This window comes from Tribolium madens, unplaced genomic scaffold, assembly GCF_015345945.1.
Source record: "Tribolium madens isolate multiple individuals breed KSU strain unplaced genomic scaffold, Tmad_KSU_1.1 Scaffold_20;HRSCAF=117;Tcas5.2_LG4, whole genome shotgun sequence".
Classification (NCBI taxonomy): domain Eukaryota; kingdom Metazoa; phylum Arthropoda; class Insecta; order Coleoptera; family Tenebrionidae; genus Tribolium; species Tribolium madens.
Genome location: NW_025400985.1, coordinates 12,838,263 through 12,862,019, shown reverse-complemented (window position 1 = coordinate 12,862,019; position 23,757 = coordinate 12,838,263). Strand labels below are relative to the sequence as shown.

Sequence of the window (23,757 nt, the reverse complement as noted above, 5' to 3'; positions counted from 1 at the left end):
AGAACGTCAAAATACTTTGGCGACGACTTTGAGTAGGTAGACTTAGATACAGACGAGTTTGTCGTTAGCAACGATGAACAAAATACTTACCTACCGACCAGTTTGGATTAGCAAATTAGCAACGAGTAAATACAACTTACTGTCTTGGAAATAGACGTGGTAAACAATTAAATAAAGCTCAATCGCATAAAAAAATATTTTTATAGAGAATTGCGACTACAGTGATTGTATTAATTTTAATATAGTCATATTAATTTTAATATAGTCACTGTAATTATTGCGACTAATGTGGTTAGTGTTCTATACAAGTTTATTGTAAGTGTTCTTATCACCAAAAGATGGCTCTAAAAGTATTATTAGAATTTAATTGTATCTTATCTAGCTTTAAAGGTCACTGGTTTGTGTTGCCATGCTTAATTTAGTGAAGTTTTCAATTACAAATAGTCAGTTACATAAGAGAAAAATGTCAGTGCAAGTGCTTAAAGAAATATTCTTGAAATCAGTGGATTCAGTACAACCTCAAAACCTTATCACGAAACAAGTGAGTGTCAACTCGGGCCATCTAACGGTTTGTGGTCGAACTTATCCGTTACACAAACCTTGCTATTTGGTAGGATTCGGCAAAGCTGTGTTAGGCATGGCTTTAGAACTTGAGAAAATTCTGAAGGACAACCTAAAGATGGGAGTAGTGACAGTACCAAAGGGAATATTTAAAAATTTTGAAATCCATTCCAAGATTAAATTTATCGAAGGAGCCCCGAATAATATTCCTGATGAGGAAGCTTTGTGTGGAGCTTTAGAGATTAAAGCTCTTGTGGAAAGTTTAGGACAGGACGAGTTGGTGTTAGTGCTGATGTCTGGTGGTGGGTCCGCTTTGCTACCATTACCCAAACCCCCAATTASATTGAAGGAGAAGCAGAATTTGATTAAGGAATTATCGACTCGGGGAGCGGATATTTTAGAACTTAATTGTGTCCGCAAGCAAATATCTGTGCTAAAAGGCGGAGGATTGGCCGAGTTGGCTTTTCCTTCCCGAGTTATCTCGTTGATTCTATCTGACGTTGTTGGAGACCCTTTGGATTTTATCGCCAGCGGTCCGACTACACCCAATTGTGATAATGGCGATGCCGCCATCGCAATCATCAACAAATACAATTGTTACGAGGGCCTTTCAGGCGCGATGCAAGGTGTTCTAGTCCAGAAAAGAGAAAATCGCGGTTGTTTTCCGCCAATTAGAGATGGAAAATACGAGCACGTCGACAACTTCATAATAGGAAACAATCAAATCGCGGCGGAAGCGGCACGCCAACACGCAGCTTCTTTCGGTTTTCAATCAACAATAATATCAACCTCGGTTACAGGCAATGTGGGGATGATAAGTCAAATTTATGCCGATTTGGCACGCACCATTTGCAATTCATCGAGTAAACAAACAGTGAAAGATTTCCTACAGTCGTACGAGCTGCAGATCGATTCCACCGCCATTGATACACTAATTAGCTTTGATTTTAGCAAAGAGGTTTGTGTAATAGCCGCCGGTGAGCCGACTGTTGTGGTCAATGGCAGTGGAAAAGGAGGACGCAACCAACAATTAGCTTTAGAGCTTTCGGTTCGACTTAATAAGCTTAACATAAAATCGGCGGATATTTCATTTCTCAGTGCGGGAACAGATGGAATAGACGGCCCAACTGACGCTGCTGGAGCAATTGGAACTTCGGATTTAGTTAATAATAGTCTCAAGGAGAACATTAAACCAGAAGATTATTTAAACAATAACGATTCTTACACGTTTTATTCCAAATACATGCGAGGAGAACATCTTATCAAAATTGGACACACGGGCACCAACGTTATGGACATACACGTAATGCTCATAAAACCGAAGCAAAAGTGAATGTTAAAAGGAAGCGAGCGATCTGGATGAATGCTTGAACAGTTCAAATCCTAAAACTTATTTTTAATATCTCTTCGACTTGGTGGTTTCAATAAAAATTGGGCGCTCTGAATATTGATCTYTCYTTGCTCCTAACAATTTATTTCTTATTTTTTCCTTATTTTTTTTAACTAAAACTTGAAATGATTTTTTCGTTAATTTATTATGAGATTTTCTTAAATATTTTTATGTTAAAAGATGAATAAAATATTAGTGTCAGTCTCCAACAAGAACTATAAATAAAAAACTATGTAGCAGCGTTCACAGTAGGTATGAATTAATAATARTGAGAGAACCAGAAAAGTGTAGAGCTCAAGGGTGTAATTCAAGGAATGCAACTTTAATCCGATTATTTATTAAAGCATAATATGTTAGACATAAAAAAGTTTGCAAAGTTATTTTGAGATTTGCAGTTAAAAATTCAGAATATCTATTAATGCATATTAATTTTTAATATTGTTTTTTTTTTTGCTTAATTAATTAAATTAAAAGTTGGTTGTGGAATTTCATTTTTTCCGTCCTCTTGAAATTCTTAATTGAAAAACTAAGCTTTTTACAGCCATTTATTTTATTTKATTTTTTAATAAGTTTACTGAAACTGCTCGCCTCAGCTTGCAAAACAAAACCTATTCAACTGTTAATTTAATTTTAATACTTTAATAACGCGCAAATTTGAAATGAGTTTCTAGTCATTTAACTCTGAACCCTTTCTGCACCCAAAACAGTTTTRTTCTTCTTTTTGCTGTTACTTTTGCATTAATTACCAAAGGAACCTTCTGTAAATGACAGTTGTAAATTAGATAAAAACATTTCCCTGAATAAATCTGCTCTAATCCTGAATTTAAAATCATCAAAATGTGGAAAGGAAATGCAGCATCAAAAATTTTTCAAAGAAAAGCATATTTCAGATTTACCAAACAAATGTAGTAGGTATTTAATACGCTAAAAGTGTCAAGTTCTACTTTAAAATCTAATTATAATTCACATTTGTTAATGTGTCCATTTTGTTTCTCATAATTCAATAATAATAACTATAAAAACCACGCGTTGTTTCATCGCTTTTTGTTGTTAAAAATGAGTTTGGATCGATTCATTACTTATTTCTGTCTTTTTCTAACTAAAAATTTTCACATGTCAACTCTGTGATTGCTCTAAATGTTAAATACCTAATGTTTGTTTTTCCCCGACAAATTCTGTTAAAGTTGGTAACCGAATCGCAACGAAGCGACACGAATCGATATCTTCATGGTATGGATTCTGCGCAAGGCAAAATGTGCTTCTTAAATGAAACGCGTGTTGCCTATCGCACCGCATTGCACGTTTGACAATTGACGTGATGGTTGGTGTTATTGTAGAACTGTCAAAATTGTGAAAAAATACGACCGAAAATGACCAAAATGAAGAATTGGCGGTGTTTTTTCAACATCCTGGTCGTACTTTTGAGTCTCGTTGTCGATTTTAGTGACACGCAGCTGGTTATCAACGTCAGAAACCAGGTTAGTTTTCAGAGAGCATGTTTTAACCTTAATCGCGATTTCGTCACTATGTTTACATGTTGGGCTTTTGCGAAAAAGGGTGAATTAGAGGTTGGCTCGATAAAAGTTGATATGTTTTCGGTAATTTATTATTATTTTTCAAAAAATTCGAGTTATCTTTTATGTGGAAAAATAATAATTATTTTTTTTACATACATTTTTAAAAGGTTTATAAATTCCGATGAAATTAAAGAAATTTAATATAAAAATTTGATGATGAAAATTTTAATTTGCTGTTCATGGCCAACTAGTAGCGCAGCCAGATTTACAGTTTAGGGGGAGGGGGTTTATTATACTTAAAATAATATACAGGGGCGATAAAAAATATGAATACAGCTGAACATTAATTGCCCAAATTGTTCCTAATTTTTTGATTGATTGTTTACAAACACAGCAAAATGCTGTTTTAAAATATTAAAATTGGAATTTCGCATTATTATTAAAGAAAATTATGTTGATCTTATTTCTCCTAGTGTTTCTCCAAAATTTGATAAAATTTGAAATTCATTTCAGGCAATACAAAGTGATTTAAAAGTCTTGGGCCATTTCTTGGGTGGTGATAAAGTGAGTCAAAAGTTTCCATCACAAAAAATTGCTTGAGTCTTTTTTCCACGATATGTAGCTCTTCAAGGGTTAGATTTTGGATTAAGTTTTTGTTTGTTCAGATCATGTATTCTTGAATTTAGTTAGCGGAAACGGCAGATCTTACAACATTAAACGAWTACCTTTTGAAAAAAAATCACCAATTTGTGTGTTATGGTGTACAAAACATTTAACAAACTAGCAAATACAATAATACATTAAATCCGACAACATCGGAAACGAAAGAGCTAAGGTGCCTACATGATAATATGGAAATTGTCAGTTCCGTTTTTTCTCRCAAAAGGTTGAAAAAAAATTGCATTCATTTTTACGCTTAGCTGAAAGTCTTCCATCACCATTCGAGAGTTGGTCCGCTTCTATTGAATCACACTGTATAAAGTTTATTGTTGACCTATTGCTGTTCTGTCACCATTCGAGAGTTGGTCCGATTCTTTTGAATCACACTGTATAAAGTTTATTGTTGACCTTTAAATGTTAGAATATTAAAAAAAATGTATGCAAAAAGTCTTAAGCATTAAATTTTGTGCTTTATCTGAAACCACTTTGAAATAATTTGATTTCTTTGACGTAAACATCTAATTTTTTAATATTTATTACTCAAAAATATTAGAAAAATAATGTTTGCGGTGCTTTACAGGAGAAAGGGACAAAAGGTCTACAATTTCAAAAATCAAGAAGTTTGTTAAAAATGATAACAAAACGTGTTATCTAATTTGTAACAAACAACACGTTTTGTTATCATTAGAGTTCGAATTTTTATGCAGTAAAATTACTGAAAATATGCGCATATATACAGGGTGTCCGTTTTTCAAGTTCCACCATGGGAATCTCAGTTATTATAAGAGATATGAGGTCGGTTAAATCAGGACAAAGTTGCGCATTTTTATGCTAAACAATTATCTGAAAGAAAATTTATTGTGTCATTTTTAGTTTTTCAATTATTGGAAAAAACGGAAATTTGTAATTTTTGTTCTTATTTTTTTAAGCGAAAACTAAAAGACGTTTTTAACTAGTACGTTCTTAAGGCACTTTTTTGCAAGGAATCTAAATCTGTCATCGTATTTTCCAAGGCGCTCTTAATGTCAGAGTTACAACACTCAACTTTGGATTTTCTTATGGACGCTATATTTGATTTCTGTATTTTTGAAAAGTCTTTTTGTTCCTGATCACAACAATGTATCACACGATATGATTTTACATGCTGAACAAAATTAAGAAAAAGCAAAGATGCAATCAATAATAAAGTCTGTTCTTTTTTTTAAATGGAAATTACCAAGTCAAAATTTTGGTGAAAATTTCTCCATTGCCACAAATTTTGTTTGGTCTTTGTTTTTGTTTCTAGAAATTTCGTTAAAAAATTATGGTTATGTTTCTAAATTGAGATGTTATCAAAATTTTGACTTTTATGAATCTTGTGTGCCTATTTGCTCTTTGAAAGCGCTATAATTGAATACCTGATGACAGGCATCATTATCTAAGGTCTAAAGACAGAATTCAGTCCTAATAATTTTGATAGAAACACACCGCAGTAAGTAAGTACAATGTTGTCGGCAAAAATGAGGTTCTTGCTACAAAAAGCTTTGGAGAAAAAGGATGTACATACAGAAAAAAGTTATTTAGCAAAAGATACAAGTAGGTATTATGATGATTGGCAGTAAATTTTGTGTAATTTATTCAAATGAGCTCAAAGTTGATGCACTTTATAAATTCTTCAGCTTTAGTTTCAAAATTGTTACTTTTTCAACTCGTTCATCAAAAACGATGCACAAGACACTAATTTAATTGCTTTCTTTCCAAGGTTTTTTCTCAATCATGTTTATTTTGTATTCTTGTCAATTTTTTGCTAAAATTGAGTATTTTAGCTAACCTGCACTACAAATTGCGTCTACATTTTAACMGGCCCTTTTTCTAACTTCCTGCTTGTGAACTATTCGTTTCCAAAATTTCTAAAAACTGTTAGCGCTACTGAATTTGTTCCTTTTTTGGTGTTTTGTCTCTAAATTTTCTTAGACGATTTTTTGTGTTGACGTTTAATGACATTGTTTTTAAAGTAATTCAAAAAWCTGGAACTGCCAACTTCCTTTATTAAAATTACCATGAAATTACTACTAGTGGTGCCAACGTTAAGACTGTTTGGCATTTCCATTAAAAAAAAAAACTTTACATATTCCGATACGAACTCGATTACGAATTTTGAAATATTGCAGTTTATGGCTATTAATGAAAGAGTGATTAGTTTGACAACTACTGTCATGGGTTTCCAAAAATTACATAACTGATTAATAAATGTGTATTTTTTGTATCTAGTGTTTTGAGACTCTTGTATATTTGGGTGTGTACATTAGGTGCAAGCTTCGCAAAGTTGTGTGAAACACCCTGTATAAAAAAAGACCCTGACTGATTTTCAGACGCAACCCAAAATACATTCTCAGGTGCCACTATGCGTTATTGATGTACTGTTTGAAATTTTTCAAAGTTATAAACATTGATATCTGCGATAGCTTTGGCAGTTTTTATAACTTTGCGTCCTACTGTGTACTTTTGACGGTACAGATTTAGCCACAGCATTTTTGTGGCATTCTTCATACATCAAGATCATGTTAGTTTTTTTTTTGTCGTTTGAGTATATTTCGAATTCAAGCGGAAAAAAAGTGGAATTGATGACACTGTCATGTTTAATGCATGACATATCAACAATTACCTTGATTTAAAATCAATAATTTAAATGCAAATGCAACAAAAGCTAAATTATCTGTGAGACTGAATCGATTAGGGTCTTTATTATATATGACTCACTCTGTATAGCTAATCTATTCAGCTAATGAAATGTGTGATAATTATGGTTATCAATAATTGTATACATATACCTGCTACTATATACATGTGTTTTCTATTTACATCTTTACTTTGTGCTTTTGATGCTTTCAAATGTTAAAAAGGAGCATCCTCGACTACATGTCGAGGTCAAAAAATTGCAAACTCTTTATGTTTGTTGACGTGACTGCCATTTCCTCATTGAAGATTTACTCAAAAGCTTGACAAAGCGACTATACAAATTTATTTAGGTATATTTGATCTGAGTAACTTTCAAGATAATAATTTAAAAAAAAACAGATTATGAATGTTGCCATGTACAACGTGTATACGCGTGGCGAGTAGGCATTGTTTAAATAAATTTTGTTGTTTTTAATTAAATATTAATTCCAAAATTGTGTTCAGTTTAGTATTAATCTATTATGCATGAGCAATTTAAATAAGGCAATATGTAGTGGTTGTTTGTTAGATAACTAAATATTGAATTTAACATTGTTTATTAACCAAATCCAGGAGATTACTGGAATTTAATTTCTGAATAATTTAACACAACATTAATGATTGTTTTTGAAATCTAAATTTATTTGAATCTTAATGTGGTGATAGATAGTTGTCAGAGTTTTGTTTTAAGAACTTGTTAAGATTTAGAATTAAAGCATAAGCAATCATTTTTATGAGAAAAGAAAAACGGTTTAATTATTAAAATGAAGTTTTTTAATTTTATTTTATTATTTCTATTTGATTATTTAAATTGATATTGTGGTGGCACTATAAGGAGATCAAGCGATAGGTTTCGAACGCACGGAGTCCTAAAAACGCCTTAGAAGGGTTCCGGATAGCACTGGGGAGTTTGTTATGAGTCTATAAATACAATTCCTATCTGTTTTCATGAGGAAATAAAATTCTCTTAAAACAAGGCTTCACTACTTTATTCATGTGGATACGGATTACGAAATACGGTTAGTAGTGACTTTTTTCTTTTATTAAATAGAAGCAGGGTTTCAAAAATGGAATGGAACATAACTAACGGAACTTATTTTACATTCAGTCGGATGATAAAAGAGATGGAAGCACGATATGAACAAGAAAGTTATTTGTATTTTCTTTGGAAACTGCACGATTTATACGACACCGTGATGTTTTATCAAAAATAAAATATGTGGCATTATCGAAAAATGGTTTCAAAGATGTCAAAGGAAGGAGATGAAAAACAATGAAAAGCACTCGATAACGAACTTTTGAAATATGGATGGGCCGAGTGAGAAAAGTATACTTTTCTCCGATATTTCTACTGTGATAAAGCGTTAAATATTAATTTCCGCTTATCTTTCCCCACCTGAGTGTTGACTGACTGCATCATAATTAAATCGAAAAGAGGAACTTTTAATCGCTTTAACTTTGTGTAGGTTAAATGAATATATACGAAAGCTTGAAACAAAATAGAGCTTTAGGATGATCTACGGCATTTTTAATAGAATTCTAAATGAAGAATTGCTCGCCAAAATTTGTCTGCTGGGTAAAGTTTATGTAAATTACAGTGAGAATAAGAATTAAATAATTGAAACGCAAGCAACGAGCTGCTGAAAAAATTCAAACTCACAAAGTTTTTGTGATGTTGCAAATAAATTTATACATGCAGTGAAATCATAAATGAAAGTCTGGACACGAAAGTAATGAAATAGTTTTTATTCAATTCTAGGATGGTCACCTAGCTTTGTTTTAAGTTAGGGAAAGTTCATTATTGACCTTCTGTCATGCGATTGTGAAGTATTTGTTCTATAATTTCCAAAACGCTGTCACATTTGACGTGGGTTTGGAACCWTTTTTTTATACATTTGCTAATAATAATAAAATAATAGGAATGTTTTATGGAGTTTCTTTGACATTACTCTTAATTATGGATGAAAACTTTTTCAGACACTGATTARGAAAATTTTTTCTTATACACGGACGACACTAATTAAAAAAATCTGTTTCACATTGTTGCTTTAAGCCGGATAATAAAAATTTTAATAAGCCCGGGAATGTTTTATTTCGGAGAAAAATATAGATATGGGAATATAGTGAGGCCATTGTTGGATTTACTACAGGAGAWGGCTGGTTTTTATTGTCCAGCGTCTCGTGTACAGCTCCACGCTATCATAAAGTCCCTAAGACAATTGCGGCGAGGATTCCATGTTCAAATAGGTACCTACATCCTGAATGCCTAATAGCCACAACCCTTGAAGATGTTCTTATTATTATCCTTTCGAAGCGGTTTATTATGGCAATTAGTTTTTTTCTACCCTCTTCGGTTTTAAGTTCTTACCGATTTTTGCAATTGATTTGAATTATTACCCGGCGCCTCCGCCAATGTTTCTGCAGCGAAATACAAAAACCGTTTTTTATGAATGCTGCATTCAACGGTCGCGAATTTATCAAAATTGTAACAAATTGGATTCGCAACCTCTCGAAAATTTGGCCTCTGTCTCTGGATCATAAATCTCACTTACAGGGCGTCGAGAGGCCAATTTTATTTTGATATTGTAAAATATAACGATTACTCGCTTGTAAAATGATATTTCTACCGTTGTCGGAGGTTTAATCATATTTGCCTCTGGAAACGCGAATTAAGCTTTTCGAGAATTAATTATTACACGGCGTACAACGCAATATTAATATGAAAGGGCGCCGCGGAATTTATTCTTATGTCAAATTACGGAATTTTGTTGTTCACGCTGTAATTGTAGCACAGACCCGGCCCAGCTTCCAGGAATTTCGATCGATAATACAAATATGGGATGGTAAATATTTTGCACTGATCGATAGCTTATTAAAAATAAAACAAAAAGATTGATTATTAAAAGGATTTTTTTAAACTTGTATTTCCGACAGAGAATTTTCTAGATGACCTATTTGAGTGATGAAAATTTAATTCCGTAATTGCTTATTGCACATAATGTAATAGTAACTTAATTCTTGATGATTTATCACCAGGTGTTGTGTCTTAATTATTTTCTGGGGATATAAAATTTACAGAAGTGGAGCTAAAGTGCGGTTAATAATTGACTTTGTCTTTATCGGATTGAATTATGGAGCGGTGTGAGACTCAAATTCTAAAACTTGGCGAAATTAATTTCAAAGGATGTGTGCAGTGTTCTAGCCTAGCTTGAAAGCGCTGCAGGTGGTTAGATGAAATCTTAATAGAGCCCATTAATATTTATAGCGGCTTGATAGCAAMGGCTTTTTCATGCATTTTCCTGTAGATTTTTTATTTATTTTGTAATAGTTGTAGAACAAGATCCTAATTGTTGTTAAATATTTGATGATTGTAAATTGGGAACGTTAATAAGTTTATAGGAAAGTTTTAATTACATCGTGAATCTCTTGAAGCTTTGTCTTCGTTTCTCGCCTGATAAGCTGCACAATCTTTTGTCGTTTTAATTGATATTTGAACCCTTGGTCCTGTACCCTGAAGACTCTCATCAAAATTTACGACATTTCAAATGAGACGGCGAGGATTTAAACCACATTAGGAACAGTTCATTTGTATTGTTTRACTCGCGGCGTGTTTCGATTGTTGACTTTTTTGTCATCTACACATAAACCTATTTTGTGAAAGCCCGTCGTAAAACGTTGTGTAAACAAGTTGTAAACCTTTGAAGCTGTAACAGGATTACGAAATTATAAAACCATCTTACCAAAGCAAGAAAATCCAATAAAGTACGAAATTAAATTTGAACGGGCTAGAGTAAAAGACCGAAAGCTAACAAGGTCAGATATAATGTTAGGAACGTCCGCGGAAGAAAAAGGCGTCGTGACGCCACGAGGGCGCTTCAATATCCAACGTCGTCTAGACTAGAAGCCGCAATTTATAAGGCGCCCGCTGTCGGTTCCAAACACGACGGATTTATCCGAACGATTTCGTCCGAAATATCGCCAGGAAATTAACTCGCATTAATCTCGAACATACGATATTATACACAGGACACGGTCGTAAAAACAACGTCAACCCACTAATCCATAAATTTCAAGTTACGACAGGACCGGCATTATTGAGAAAAACAGTCCTTTAGGTACAGTCCTCTGAGGAATTTTTTAAGAGACTTGCGGTGTAAACTCCATCTAAATCTCGTATAGATGCGWTAAAAAATGTATGTGMAGGTGGCGAAGTCAAAGAGCTAATTGAGATCATTACTCAAAGAGATCGACGGCAATAAATGGAAGTTTGCAACCACCACAGTTTTGCAAAATATTAATTACAGGCTGGTWTATTTGCACGTTATTATTAGAGAACGCAGTCAGTCTCGTTAGACGGGATGAGGAATTGTTCTAAATAAGTTATACGTAATGCAAGGAAACAACTTCCTCTCGGAAATTCTATCTACGTCCCGATTGGTATTAGATCAATAGGTCAGATGCAGCAAGACGAAATAGAAAATGTGCCAGAAGAGGTCGCTAAGAAATTTCACAAAATGAGAAATACGTGTTTTTTTGTAGATGTCATCTTTCGCTTTTATGGTGCATAAATAATTAATATAAAAATGTAATGGAAKTTGTAGCAATTTATTATTGAAGTGTATAAATTTCTATTCATGATAGTTYTTTATAACTGATTTGTAATCTACGTAAATGTTAACTACGATTAGTTTAGAATTTTAATGCGATAGCTTTGTAATGCGTTRTGCTTCTAAAGTACATAACAATTCGACTTTTGTTGGAATAGCATTGATCGGTTTGGATTAGAATATCATTTTATTGATGACTTATGTTTAATTTATGGGTAAAATACAGTCTCGATTATCCGGAATATTGTGGACCGGATCTATTCCGGTTAGTTCAGAGTTTTTATTTAAAAATCAATTATACAAAATGAAATGCCTTGTCCAAAACGTRTCCTTATTGTAGGAAATGGTATTTTACAAAATTGAAGTAAAATTAAACAAAGTATTGATGTGCTGAAGAAAAGAAGTTCCCAGTTTTTATCAGTTTAAATTGAATTTCAGGTAATTCAGAGTTAAAATTCTTTCCGGTTAATATGAAGTCGGCGTTGTCAAAATTTATTTTATCTGCAATCTTAAAAAATGTGACTAAATGTCACAAGTAAAAATTCTATTTTTACGTTTAATAAGCGTTTTTACTTTTAGAATAATATTTGTTAATGTTGTCCTTTTCGCTGCTTCAGCAATTTGTGGAGAGGTATATTGTAGACTATTAACATTCGACATTTTGCACTACTAACTACACTAGTCATGCATTAGTTAAATTAATAAACACTTTCGAAAATCTCAACACGAATTCCGATGCTGGTGCGTGATGTTTGTTTATAAGCGTTGTTATGATTTTATTGCAAAGCGTTCTGATTATTCAGTTCATTTACTTACTAATTATAGTGTTACTCTTTACTCARGTTTGCGGATAAAATAGTATATGTTATTTGGAGTAAAAGTGAATTTATATGGCTCAGCTGAATTCTTTGCCGCACTACGTTCAGCTTTGCCACATAAATTATTGTTTTTGACTCTTAATAATAAAATATACTATTCTCTATTTTGTATTACTTATCCTTGAAGTATATTTARTAAATTAAGAACTGTTCTTCTTTGACTGTGCCATTCCTCCAACGAAAATTCTTCGCCTGAAGAAGATACAATAAAGGTATCGAAACGTCGCAACAAATTTAATGGTTTTATTCATCCTTTGTCCTGTATARCATCTTCGACGAAATTTAGCAAAAATATACMATTTCTTCCGCATAATGCGACGTTTCGCATAATCGTAATTTGGATAATTGGGCTTAGTGTAATTAGATTTTTCTGGTAACGTGTCGTTTTTTGTTCTTAGAGATAAAGATGTTTACATTACTAAATTAGAAAAGTGCTCTTTTTATTATATTTCTATTTATTGTGACATAAACTGCAAAGAGCGTGGGTTATATTAAATGCAGAGATATTTATCTAGAAATCTTCCTCAAGCCTGTAAATAAATCAGACCAATTTATGGATTCAGTGCATGGGAAGGTAATATTAATTTATCAGAAAGCGTGTGTTGATTTCGATTCAGGACCTCGAGTAAAACACACTACCTATACCGATGTCTCTCGAGACTAACAAGTTAATAATTGGGGTTATCATTTTAGCCGCCTCAAGTTCTGCGAGTGTGTATGATGTTGAACAACAAATTAATTTGTAGTTTCTAAGGCGCTAGTTCTGTATCTGATAGTGTTATTTACTTATAAATGTCGATTTACATTTTCGTTAATTTCATTTAATTCCAATCCCGTCTATAGAACGCATTACCGAAACAAATGGGATCAAAGAAAGTAAATTTCAAGGATCAAAGTAAGTCGTCTGCAGACTAAATCTCTTACATCTAAATCCGAGCGATGGCATTGGGTACGGTATTGTAAAGGCGTCGGAGCGAGAGGTCTAAAAATAAAACTATTCGTCGCCGTGGGCACAAAGAAAAATAAGTTTTAAACTAGTTATTGATTGATGTTTCTGACTTCTGTTTTACATTGGTTTTTCTTTATTTCAACATTTGCAAGCTAGAGTTATTAGACTGCAATTATCTAAGTGGGAACACTCCTATAACATATTAACTTGGGTGCATGCGACCTAATAAATATTCCGACTGTGTTCAAGTGGTCTAAAGCCTGCTATTTGCCATCTGGACGACCACCTAGGGATGGCGTTTTATGACCGGGAATCGTAAAAACACTAGATAAGATACCGGAGGCTTTGCAGGACATGTGTTACATTAAAGCAGCGACCCACCTACTTARGAACTTTTGATACGTAATTAATTACTTTTTCCGGCTTTAATTGAGAAAATGAAAAAAGAATTGATTATCCTGCTAGGATTCGATCTTGAAATTTGTTGATCTGTAGTCAGACACGTGATCTGTTGCACCATAGAACCGGCTGTTCAAAATATGACAGCACTGGTTCACTTTTGTTGCAAACATTTCATTGAGGAAAATTAAAAAAAAATGTTTATTTGTTATTAAATTAAAATCGAATCATGTATTTTTTACGACCCAACTCTGAGAACTGTGAAAATAATAAGCCTCAGCGTAAAACCCGTCGAGAAACTTTACCGAATGACTCTAACAATATTTTTTCAAGTTTCAAAAGCTTTCGCTGAAGTACGAGTACCTATATTGAACCTGAATAGGTAATTAGCGAAGGAACTGGAAAGTGTTTATTTTAATTTCCCAAAGGAAAATCTTCAAAGTTTGCCTAAATCTAGCAGATATTTGTGATTATTACAAGTTATAACAAAGGATGTTAAAACTCTTTAAGTTTTAGAACGCGCAAAAGTACTTTTATATCTTGCGACTTTAAGCCGATAAGAAGTGTCGCTTTCAAATATTTAAACTTGCATCGGATGTAGAATTTATCAAGTTTTTGATTAAAGTAAATTGGTGAAAAGTAAATCGTTGACAACGGCAAATGAAAAGACTTAAACCTCATTTATTTTCTAAAAGATCGTGACAGAATGAAAAGAACGAAATGGTACTGCGGTTTTACACCAGAATCTTGACTATCCTTCCACTAGGTGATATATAGGATACGTCGGCGGCGGTCTGATCGAGATTGGTGGCCATTGTGTTAGATCAATGGGCCGCCATGAGCAACAAAGCTCTCACCATGTGACTTATTGCTGTAACAAGCTCTCTTCTTCGCCTTGTTAATGTCAATATTAACTATATTTGATTAAACATGTAATATAAAGAAAAATAATTGATAATAATTGATAAACTAATTTGCAGAATACTGATAACGAATTTTAATTGCGTTCTTGTAAAGTGGAAATGAAATAATGTAGAGTTTGTGCAAAGCAAGTATTATTGAGGTAATTTAAACAGCACAGTGAAGGACGCATTTTATGGGAGAAAATAAAATTCACACTGAGCTAGGTGCATGCAACAAGAATGCACTGTCTCAAATTAAAATTGGAGTTTTAATGTAGGTAAACAATTGCGAGCTTCAGAATGACGAAAGCATTTAATTTGAAAAGGTGTTTAGGCTATGAATTTTCTACATTACCTAGACTTTTTTTCTATTTTGATAATAATATTTAATAATTAGCCACTTACCTGTTGTTTTGTTCACTTTTCTTACATTAAATACAAATTTAGTGTATCATTAGAGTTTCATTAAATTACTGTTTACGACTTTGATGGGTATAGCACCAACTACTTTTATAACTTTTATATGAAAAGAACAATACGTAGCTAAGTCGTTGTACCGAAAACTTTTTCGTTATGATGTAAAATTACAGCTATTTTTATTTTGTTTTTAATTTTAGCTTTGTATAAATATGTTCATTATGTGCATTCGGCTCTTCTATATTTTAATACCTACCTATTATTATTTCCAGAAATTAGTTCTGGCAAAAACATTAATTTCATATTGATCAAGCTGAAACCAATATTGTGTTATCTAAAATTTACAGTCACATTATGTACAAAATGATGAAAAACGTGCATTGAGGCTTTTTAAAAAATAGCATAAAAATGATTTAGTAAAGCTGTTATTTTTATCCATTGATGCAATCTGAAATGTATATATCGAAATGAAACCTTTATCATTCTTTAATATTAGATATATGAAAATATYGAAGGCGTCTCGAAACTATTATCTTATGAAACATTCCTTGGAGCACTACTACCTACCGTCACACTTGATCTCAACATTAAAAAAAAAACAGAATTAATAAGAAATGCTAACGTGGCCATTATAAAACGTGCCCTATCATTGAACCTSTGTTTGTCTTGTTATACTCACTGGAAAATCCTTACTAATCAAATAAAATTTTCCTTCTGAAAACACGCACAAAATTCAGTCCTCACCCGAGAGCCATTCCCGCTCTTTTATTTCGAGAAGATTCAAGGGAAAGCATCTTTAATCAGACGAAGCAAAGATTTTATCACAACCCTTACTTTACATAATTAGAGAAGAATAAAAAGTGTTCTCGAACCAAGCCCTAGGCGATTAGTGTGCAAACACTTGGAAGGTGCGAAGCCGGCCTCGAGTTGTCAAGGGACGCCTGAATGTGTGCGTAAACTGTCAGAGCTTCAACAGCCTTAATTTGGACTTGTCTATGTACTCTGCTACATTGAATCGGATCTTTAAACACGGTGGATTTTCTTTTCACTCTCACTTTGGCATAACTGAAAGAAAATTGCCACTATCTATGACAGTAAAAGACCTCTCTTGAGACTCAAATATTTCCACTGGCTTCAATGACGCAAACTACGCAACAACCGATGTTGTGTTCTAATTAAATTATTCGATAAGGTCGGCGCAAAACTCAATATGCCGCAACGGTAGGCCATATAAACAAATATGGCGAGAGAAACTGTATGCTAATGTGTTTATTCAAAGTCGGTGGCTTGGGATACACAGATCTAGAAGATAAACATTATTTTAGGCTTAGACAAGCCTTCAATAAGTTGCAAACTCAAAAACATTAACGTTTCGGACTGACGAAACCTGGACTGAGTTTGTGCAAACAACGCAACTGATTAATCTTGATTTAAGGTTTTTTGGGAAACATTATCTTTAGATGGTGTTGAGCTATTAAAAAAAGTTTATGTAATTGAATTCTGTTACTAATTATTTCAGTTTAGTTTTACGTAATCATGGCACGTTAGTTGTATTTTGCCCTCTAAGAGACAGACGTGATGAACTTAGCTAATCTTTAATACATTAAGGTTTGAAGTTGATACCCTCTCCCGTCAAAACTTTCCAACTGTAAAAGTTAATAATTTAGAGAACGTGTTTAGATGTACAATTATATCGTTTATTTTCAGCGCACTAAATTTTGAGAYGGTTATTACAAACTTCGTGTAAGCACGCAGAAATACAGAGCAAAACAGCTCGTATTTACTTAACCGGATTTATGGTGATAAATATCTGGAAATAGAAAGGAAAATTAAAAGCTTTCGAGCTTTTTACGGAATGCACAATGAAACTTTTGAAGTTTCACACGGAAAAATCCGGCAAACACTTGTCTTTGATAATAAATTCTTCAAAAACAATTGGAATTGAGGAGAATTGGATAGGGCGGAACTTTCCTAATTTTAGTTTCGCTCAAAGTTTAATARAAAAACCGCGTGTTGAACCAAGACAAATACCGGGGAAACATTTGCATAATATGAAAAGAAGCGAGAGGATGTACAAGGGCTGATAACGTGTAAATGCGTTATTAAACCAAGGAAAAAGTTAATTACGTCGACGCGAGACTGGAAAAAAACATATTTGCATAACAAATTAACGCGAAAATCTGGTGATTCAAATAAACTTGGCTTTTTTTTACCATCCGGACTTGTTCTGGTACATTATTGGAAAATGCAAGTGATGGCGCTCTGCGCCGGGGTAATCTAATAAAAACTAAAACTCGATACTGTAATTAATTTTAAAGTTTCTACACATGGTACAGGATAAAAGGGTTAAGCGCTTGCCGCATGAAGAATTTTTAATGCCGATTTAACCTCGATTTATAACTCGAAATCGTCGCAAAATATCGCTTGGCTCGCATAAAACGCCCCCGTATCGATTTTCCTCTTTTTTATTTTTGACGCTAAACAGATTTTCGCTGTTTAATTCGATATAGGGTCTGAAATATGTAAATCAACAGTGACACCTGTGTCGCCTGAAAAACCCATTATTTTCAACATTGGTTGTCCTGAATCAATCCTAAGTGATCTCTTCGCTTCGCTCGGCACAACAGACTAGAAAATTGCGGTGCAGATGGGTCAGATATCTGCGTAATGAAACGAAATTAATGCGAACCAACGAATTGCGATAATGGTTTGGACCCAAAACAAACTTAAGCGCCATGAAATTATTAACATACATACATATCAAAAGGCTAAGCCGGCTGGAATTTAATTGAGTTGTTTAGTTGTAGACGGACTGGCATGTTTCTGCCACCTTTGTACAATAATGTGGAATTGTGGTTCGGCTAAAAAGACAGTCGTGAGGTATTACGTTAATTAGTTTTGCGTATTAGGTGAACTACTCGAACAAAAACCAGCGACTAGAGGGCTTTACTCGAAAAATTGCTATAACGACGCCAAATAAGATACTCAACGAAAAAGGTCTTACGAAAAAGCTTACCACTACCCTAATAAATATATGTCTTTGTTGGCAAGGGAAAGAGGTTCTAGCAAAAAACTTTAGTCTTTATGAGCAGTGGTTTTTCAAATACATGGTGATTTTAAGTTGTGTAGAGATTTTAATTCATTTTTTTATAACAATCTAACAGATTTTGAAGAACTAACCTTAGAGATCATATTTGTTTATAATTTTTGTTGCTGAAGTTTAAGATTGTTTGCTAAATTTAAAATTATTTGGCTACTCAAACTCTCTAGATTTTAGAGGATAAGACAAATTGAATTATTTTCMCATTTTCTATCAACTCTTAAAATTTCTGTACAACTATTAAAATCACTGGAGATAGAAAGTGCCAATTAAAATACAAATTTGCATGTACTGCCCATTCTTGAATCATTCATGCCACCACGGTTTGAATCTTTATTGATTTTTGTGGAATTTACTGAATAGCGGAGCTAATTACGCTAATAATACGGTTGAGATAATTAAATTTTATTGTCGTGTATAATATTTTATTATTTTGTAGCATTTGTATATTTAATTATAAAAAAAAATGGAAAAAGMATTAAGTAAAGTCGCGGTCAATTCATCGTGTCCATTTCCCTGTGTAAATTTGTCAAAACAGAGTTGTGTAAATCCGACTTTAAACATCCATTTGTTTTTGTGGGGAGGTATGTATCAAAAATGACAATTCTGAAAAAGTCGGGTTAGAATACTTCACATATAAAACCTATTGCGCATGTCACAATAGTAAACACAATTTAGTTARTTCAGCTACCAACATAGACACAACTCAGACACTAGAGCTGGCGGGCTAGGGGGTAGGGGCTGCCAACTTTGCAATAAATTAAATGGCCACTGTGAATTGACCCCGATTTTACTTATCGTGTAAGGTTTGAATAAATTACTTTTTGCACTATGGAAAGTTGAAATATATACTTTATTCATACTATAGACCAATTAATTATAGAACACGTCAAAATAAAATTTATAAAAGGTGTACAATTAAAACTAAATAAAAAATATTATAGTAATTAATCTGTTATCAGGTTTACATCTCAACATCTCAGAAYTCAAGATTCTCTCCCTATGGAGAGAAATGAGCATAACGACAGGAGCAAATATTTGCTTTCGTTACTGAGTCATTGCCATTCATTGATTGGCTCATCGTCAACAAACASTTTTATTGTATTGGCTATGGTGTAAAGAATGCTAGRTTTAAGCTAATTTTTAAATTTTCTTAAACAATTACTGTCAAAATCTTGTTTTTTTAACTCAAGTCGTGCATAAAATAGTATATACCTACACTCCCGAAGAGAATTGCTYTTACTTCTATTTTTTTGGTTCTTTATAGCTCTCCGGCTTCGCCCTACTGATTGAACGCAATTTGACATTTTTATTAAAAAAATTAAAAGGTCAGCTTTGTCAATACCAAAAATTGAAAATATTTCATAGTCGTTGATGAAGTATAGTATTCTACTTGCATACAATGGCTATTATTCACTCAGGTGATTAAAAAACACGTGTACGATTCGTTTTTTAAACTTCATTTATATGCTCGTTAAATAATATACTGTTATTTACCCTTGCTATTAAAGAATTACTTTATCTACCCTTGCGGTTAAAATGTTACTTTATCTCTTGAATTGAATAGGTAAAAGCACACTTTAACATCTGCTATAGAAAAAAGTTAATTATTGTAGCAATCTATTAAGCTTCTAAATTACTTAGAAGAAAAGACGATATTGTAATGAATTTTTTTATTATTTTTTTTTTCGTTGTCATATATTTTTTAATTATAAGAATCTTTTATCAGAATTTCTATTATATGCTTTTTATGATAAATTTCGGTGATGGGATTTTACTTATACTTAAAAATATTACATATTGCATTAATAAATAATGAAAGGAAATAACTGATAAAAGACTTGTTTGTCTTCATTATTTGCTTTTATTATTTATATAAAAAGTACGTAGGTTTACGTTTCTTGAAATTATTTTATTTTGTAAAAAACTGGAAAAAAAATTTCCTACACAGCACAGTATCCARATTTTAATGAGATGAACAGGTTTCATACCGCTTGAGAAAGTTTGCAGAAATTGCGGCTTTTATTTTTGTTTGATGTTATTTTACCTATAACAAGTTGCTAGGATATTGATTTTGTTTGAACTGTTGTTTCCAAATTTTTTCACTGCGTATTTTTGAATAATTTACTTGAAACAATATACTTAAAMCAAATAAAAAAAAATATTTCATTCAATTGTAATAAACATCCTGTTTTTCTCTTTTTTACCGCTTTGGAACATCCGCTTCCAGTGGTGAATAATTCAATTTACTCAACTATTTTTTCCTCCATCGGTCGGGTGTTTTTCATCATCCTCAATTAATCGAATGAGATTAATTTACTTGCCCCGATGGCYCAAAGCCACTTATCACGAGACGAAATGTTTGGGTTTGGCACGACGTCTTTGAAGCCATTGTACGCAAACTAGAGAGTCTTTATCAAGAAACAGGCAACGTGCGACGAAGACACAAGCGACAACGAATAACAACCCCAATTCAAAATCGATTTGTGGCGACGACATAAGCCATAAGAAACAAAGCTGACTGACTGATGGAAGCATCGAAACGGTTCCAAAAATATTTAAAATATCTCCTGTCAGAACGTGTTTAATTTCCGCATTCTGTGCGATGATGGAAGTGGAGCGTAAAGAGAAAMATATSTCYAAAAATTACAACACAGACAGCTTGGGCAAAAAATTGAGATGTTTGATGAAAGAGGAGTTAGTGATAGCGTTTTAATTCAAAAAAAATTGGTTTTGCATTATTCACTCTGGTAATGCAATGCAAATATGAAGCACGACGTGGATAAGCACATTTCGGTATTTGCTCAGAATCTATGAAAATATAAGCTTGATACTAGCGCAAAGAAGCTTCACGGTGCTTGAATGAGGTCACGCTTGTGAAGGTGTGAACTTCGTCAGCGAAAAAGCATCCACTAAAATATTTAAATCCGATCTCAAAGCAAACACATCATTGCGTAAAATTATTCTGGGGAACTTTTCACCTGTTTCCATAAAGAAATGAACTGAAATAATCAGATTGTTTCCGAATCCGCTCATCCACCAATGAGTCTTTGAATCGTTCCTCTTTGAAATTTTCAATCACCAGCGGTTTTAACAATCAGTYAACTCGTTTTGGTCATATCATTGCACGATCTTTGAACTGAAATAACTAGATTACATTCTGTCTCAGATATTTTGAATCGATTTAACTCATGTTTGTTTTCTTTTATTACAACATTGCATATCGTGAGCAAATAAAGTAGGTTCTATTTGTTAATGTGGTGGGGATCTATAAGACACATCTCCGCTATTTTACAAATTGTTTGTAGCTATTTGCTTAATTGTAATATAATGGATTTACTATTTGTACTATCTGGGATTAAAATCTACCTTCTAGGAATGAAAGATAATTTGTATTTTGTGTTTAATTTGTACATTATTATCACTATACACGCAATTGTGCTTTTGGATAATGCATTTTAACATTATAGACACTAAATTGGTGGATGCGCCGGACGAAAGCCATCGCACGTTCGACAAATTATGAAACAATTACCGTCGGCATAGTCCAAGACGGGCCTTTAATTTGTGTTTGATGCAATAACGCAGCTTTTTGTCTTTTCGGCTCGAATTTGTAACCAATCAAGAATTCTCGTCTTGTTCACGGCGCTTAAATAAATCCAATTGAATTACGGTTTAATCAAATTTAAAAGAGGAATTTATATCTTGTCGGCATCTTTGTTCAATTATGGCGTCAAATGACAGAAAGAGTTCTGGATGTTCGYAGCACAGTCAGGAATAAAATGAATTAATAAATTCTCGAACCTACAACACTCGTGTTTGCTGTCGAAGCGTTGATGTTAATTGTTTTAAATTTCAATCGCTATTGATTTCTTGTATCTGACGGATGTCCCCTCAACAGTTTTGGCACAAACCGAATTGTTAGTTACTGAACTATTATTTTGCGGTCTCGTGTCGACCGGCTGTAATTTAGAACAGTTTGTTCTCGTTTCCTCTCTTCCCTGTGTGCACATTTCGCCCGCGTTCATTACAATTTGTTGCAAATTATCTGATTCTTTTATTTTGGTCGGACGTGGGACGAATTCGCGGAAATTTATTGCCGCTTCAGGCGCCGAAAACTGATAATAGTATTTGGGGGAGACTGATGAATGCCAACGAAGTAGGAAATTATAGAAAACTGAACCCTTTTGTGATTAAGTGGCTATTGACGCTAGAAAAATTTAAAACTAGAGGCGAATTTGTCTACTAAGTTGAACTGCAGTAGTTGTAAGCTCTCAGGGCAGATAATGTGCTAAAGCAATATAAAAGTCTACTTAGGAAGTTGTTATTTGATAAAATGAAACACTATCAAACAAGTGTTAGGGGTAATTGGCGCCTCTAAAAACTTTTCAAAGTTTTTAACTCTCGCAAGGGATTTCTCGTTATATATTGCTTAATCGATAGTTTGACACAACTTGTAGTGTTCTATTTGCAATTAATGTTTTTCTTTTTCAGGGTGGTGACGTCGTACAAGAAAATATCTTCGCTAATGTCACCGACGATACAGTCAGCTTAGAATTTCAAAGGTCAGATGGGACCTTAATTACTCAAGTTATAGACTTTAGAAATGTAAGTACACTAAACTTTATCTCACCCGATTATGATATATCGTGTCCTTTGAGAAATACTCAAGCGGATTATTCTTTTTGTTAACTTGTACCGTACTTTTCATTTATTTACGTCAAACATTTGCGGACCATTTGCAACGTTAAAATCGTATATATTCCAAACACAAAAACATTTTTTCTTTTTTTTTTTCAATAGAAGAACTCAAGTTCTCTCCGGAGAGACTTTTTCGTCTTGGGGTTTGATTCGAATTATTTCTTTTTTACAAAAGGAATCGATTGGTGATTTTGCACTTTCCATTCCTAATACCCACCTACATGTTTATTTCGAGACTTTGTATTTGATCAACCAATACTTYTAACTTAATAATGCGTTGCGCCGTTTGTTGACAAAAACATGACATTGGAAGGATTACAGTGTCAATAGCGAATATTTATTGCTTCCGAAGCGAATTTCGACATGTGTATTAATTTAGGATTTAAAAATGTCTAGAAATGATGTGAGTTGCATTTTTTCAAATTTTAGAACAAAAAATTCACAAATGCAGCYAAATAGCGACATTTTAGATCTTGATGAAGGCGACATGTTAATTGCGGCGGCTCGTTTATCGATTCCTGATAAAAACTTTTCACCAGTGCGTCTTTTTGTTATAATTATTGCGAGTTAGCGTGAATGCACAAAGCGTCACTATAATATTCATAAATGCTCGTAACATGTAAATTTCAAAAACCCTAAGTGGTTATACGCCTCACACTGAAACTTGATTGTTTTTCAGATTAAAAACCTGTTTCCATAATAATACATTGTGAGTACATAAATTACCAATTAATCTTACAAAACATACACCAGACGTTGTTTTTGCCAAGTAAAGAAAACTTTTTACTATTATACAGGGTGATTCTTAAATAGACGGACAAAATTTTATCAGAGCTTCCCAAGGATAAGCGAAGATTAACTGTACCCTTTTTACGTTTATATCTTTTAGGGGCGAAACCCCCTTGATCCGTGCCACTTACGGCGTTTATGAATTGTTGCAATGATCAAGTACATTTTCATTATGTTAATACCATGGTTT

The 23,757-nt window shown here is 33.2% G+C and overlaps 2 protein-coding genes across 3 annotated transcripts in view; both read left to right on the top strand.

Moving 5' to 3' along the window:
• Nucleotides 1–384: 384 nt before the first annotated feature.
• On the top strand, nucleotides 385–2,132 carry LOC123005358 (glycerate kinase). 2 transcript variants are annotated; one of them, XM_044399067.1, is made up of 2 exons: nucleotides 385–1,455; nucleotides 1,513–2,132. In XM_044399067.1, the coding sequence occupies exons 1-2, from the start codon at nucleotides 410–412 to the stop codon at nucleotides 1,892–1,894; spliced, it is 1,428 nt and encodes a 475-aa protein (XP_044255002.1). In that variant the 5' UTR covers nucleotides 385–409; the 3' UTR covers nucleotides 1,895–2,132. The 2 variants fall into 2 exon arrangements, with proteins under 2 accessions (XP_044255002.1, XP_044255001.1); XM_044399066.1 differs by having other exon boundaries at nucleotides 1,501–2,132.
• Nucleotides 2,133–3,258: 1,126 nt separating this feature from the next.
• LOC123005023 (out at first protein) overlaps nucleotides 3,259–23,757 on the top strand; it is a 75,739-nt gene continuing 55,240 nt past the window's right edge. The window contains exons 1-2 of the mRNA XM_044398610.1: nucleotides 3,259–3,429; nucleotides 22,572–22,685. Of these exons, the coding sequence (XP_044254545.1) occupies nucleotides 3,322–3,429; nucleotides 22,572–22,685 (222 nt within the window). The 5' untranslated portion in view covers nucleotides 3,259–3,321. The remainder of the gene's footprint in view (nucleotides 3,430–22,571; nucleotides 22,686–23,757) is intronic.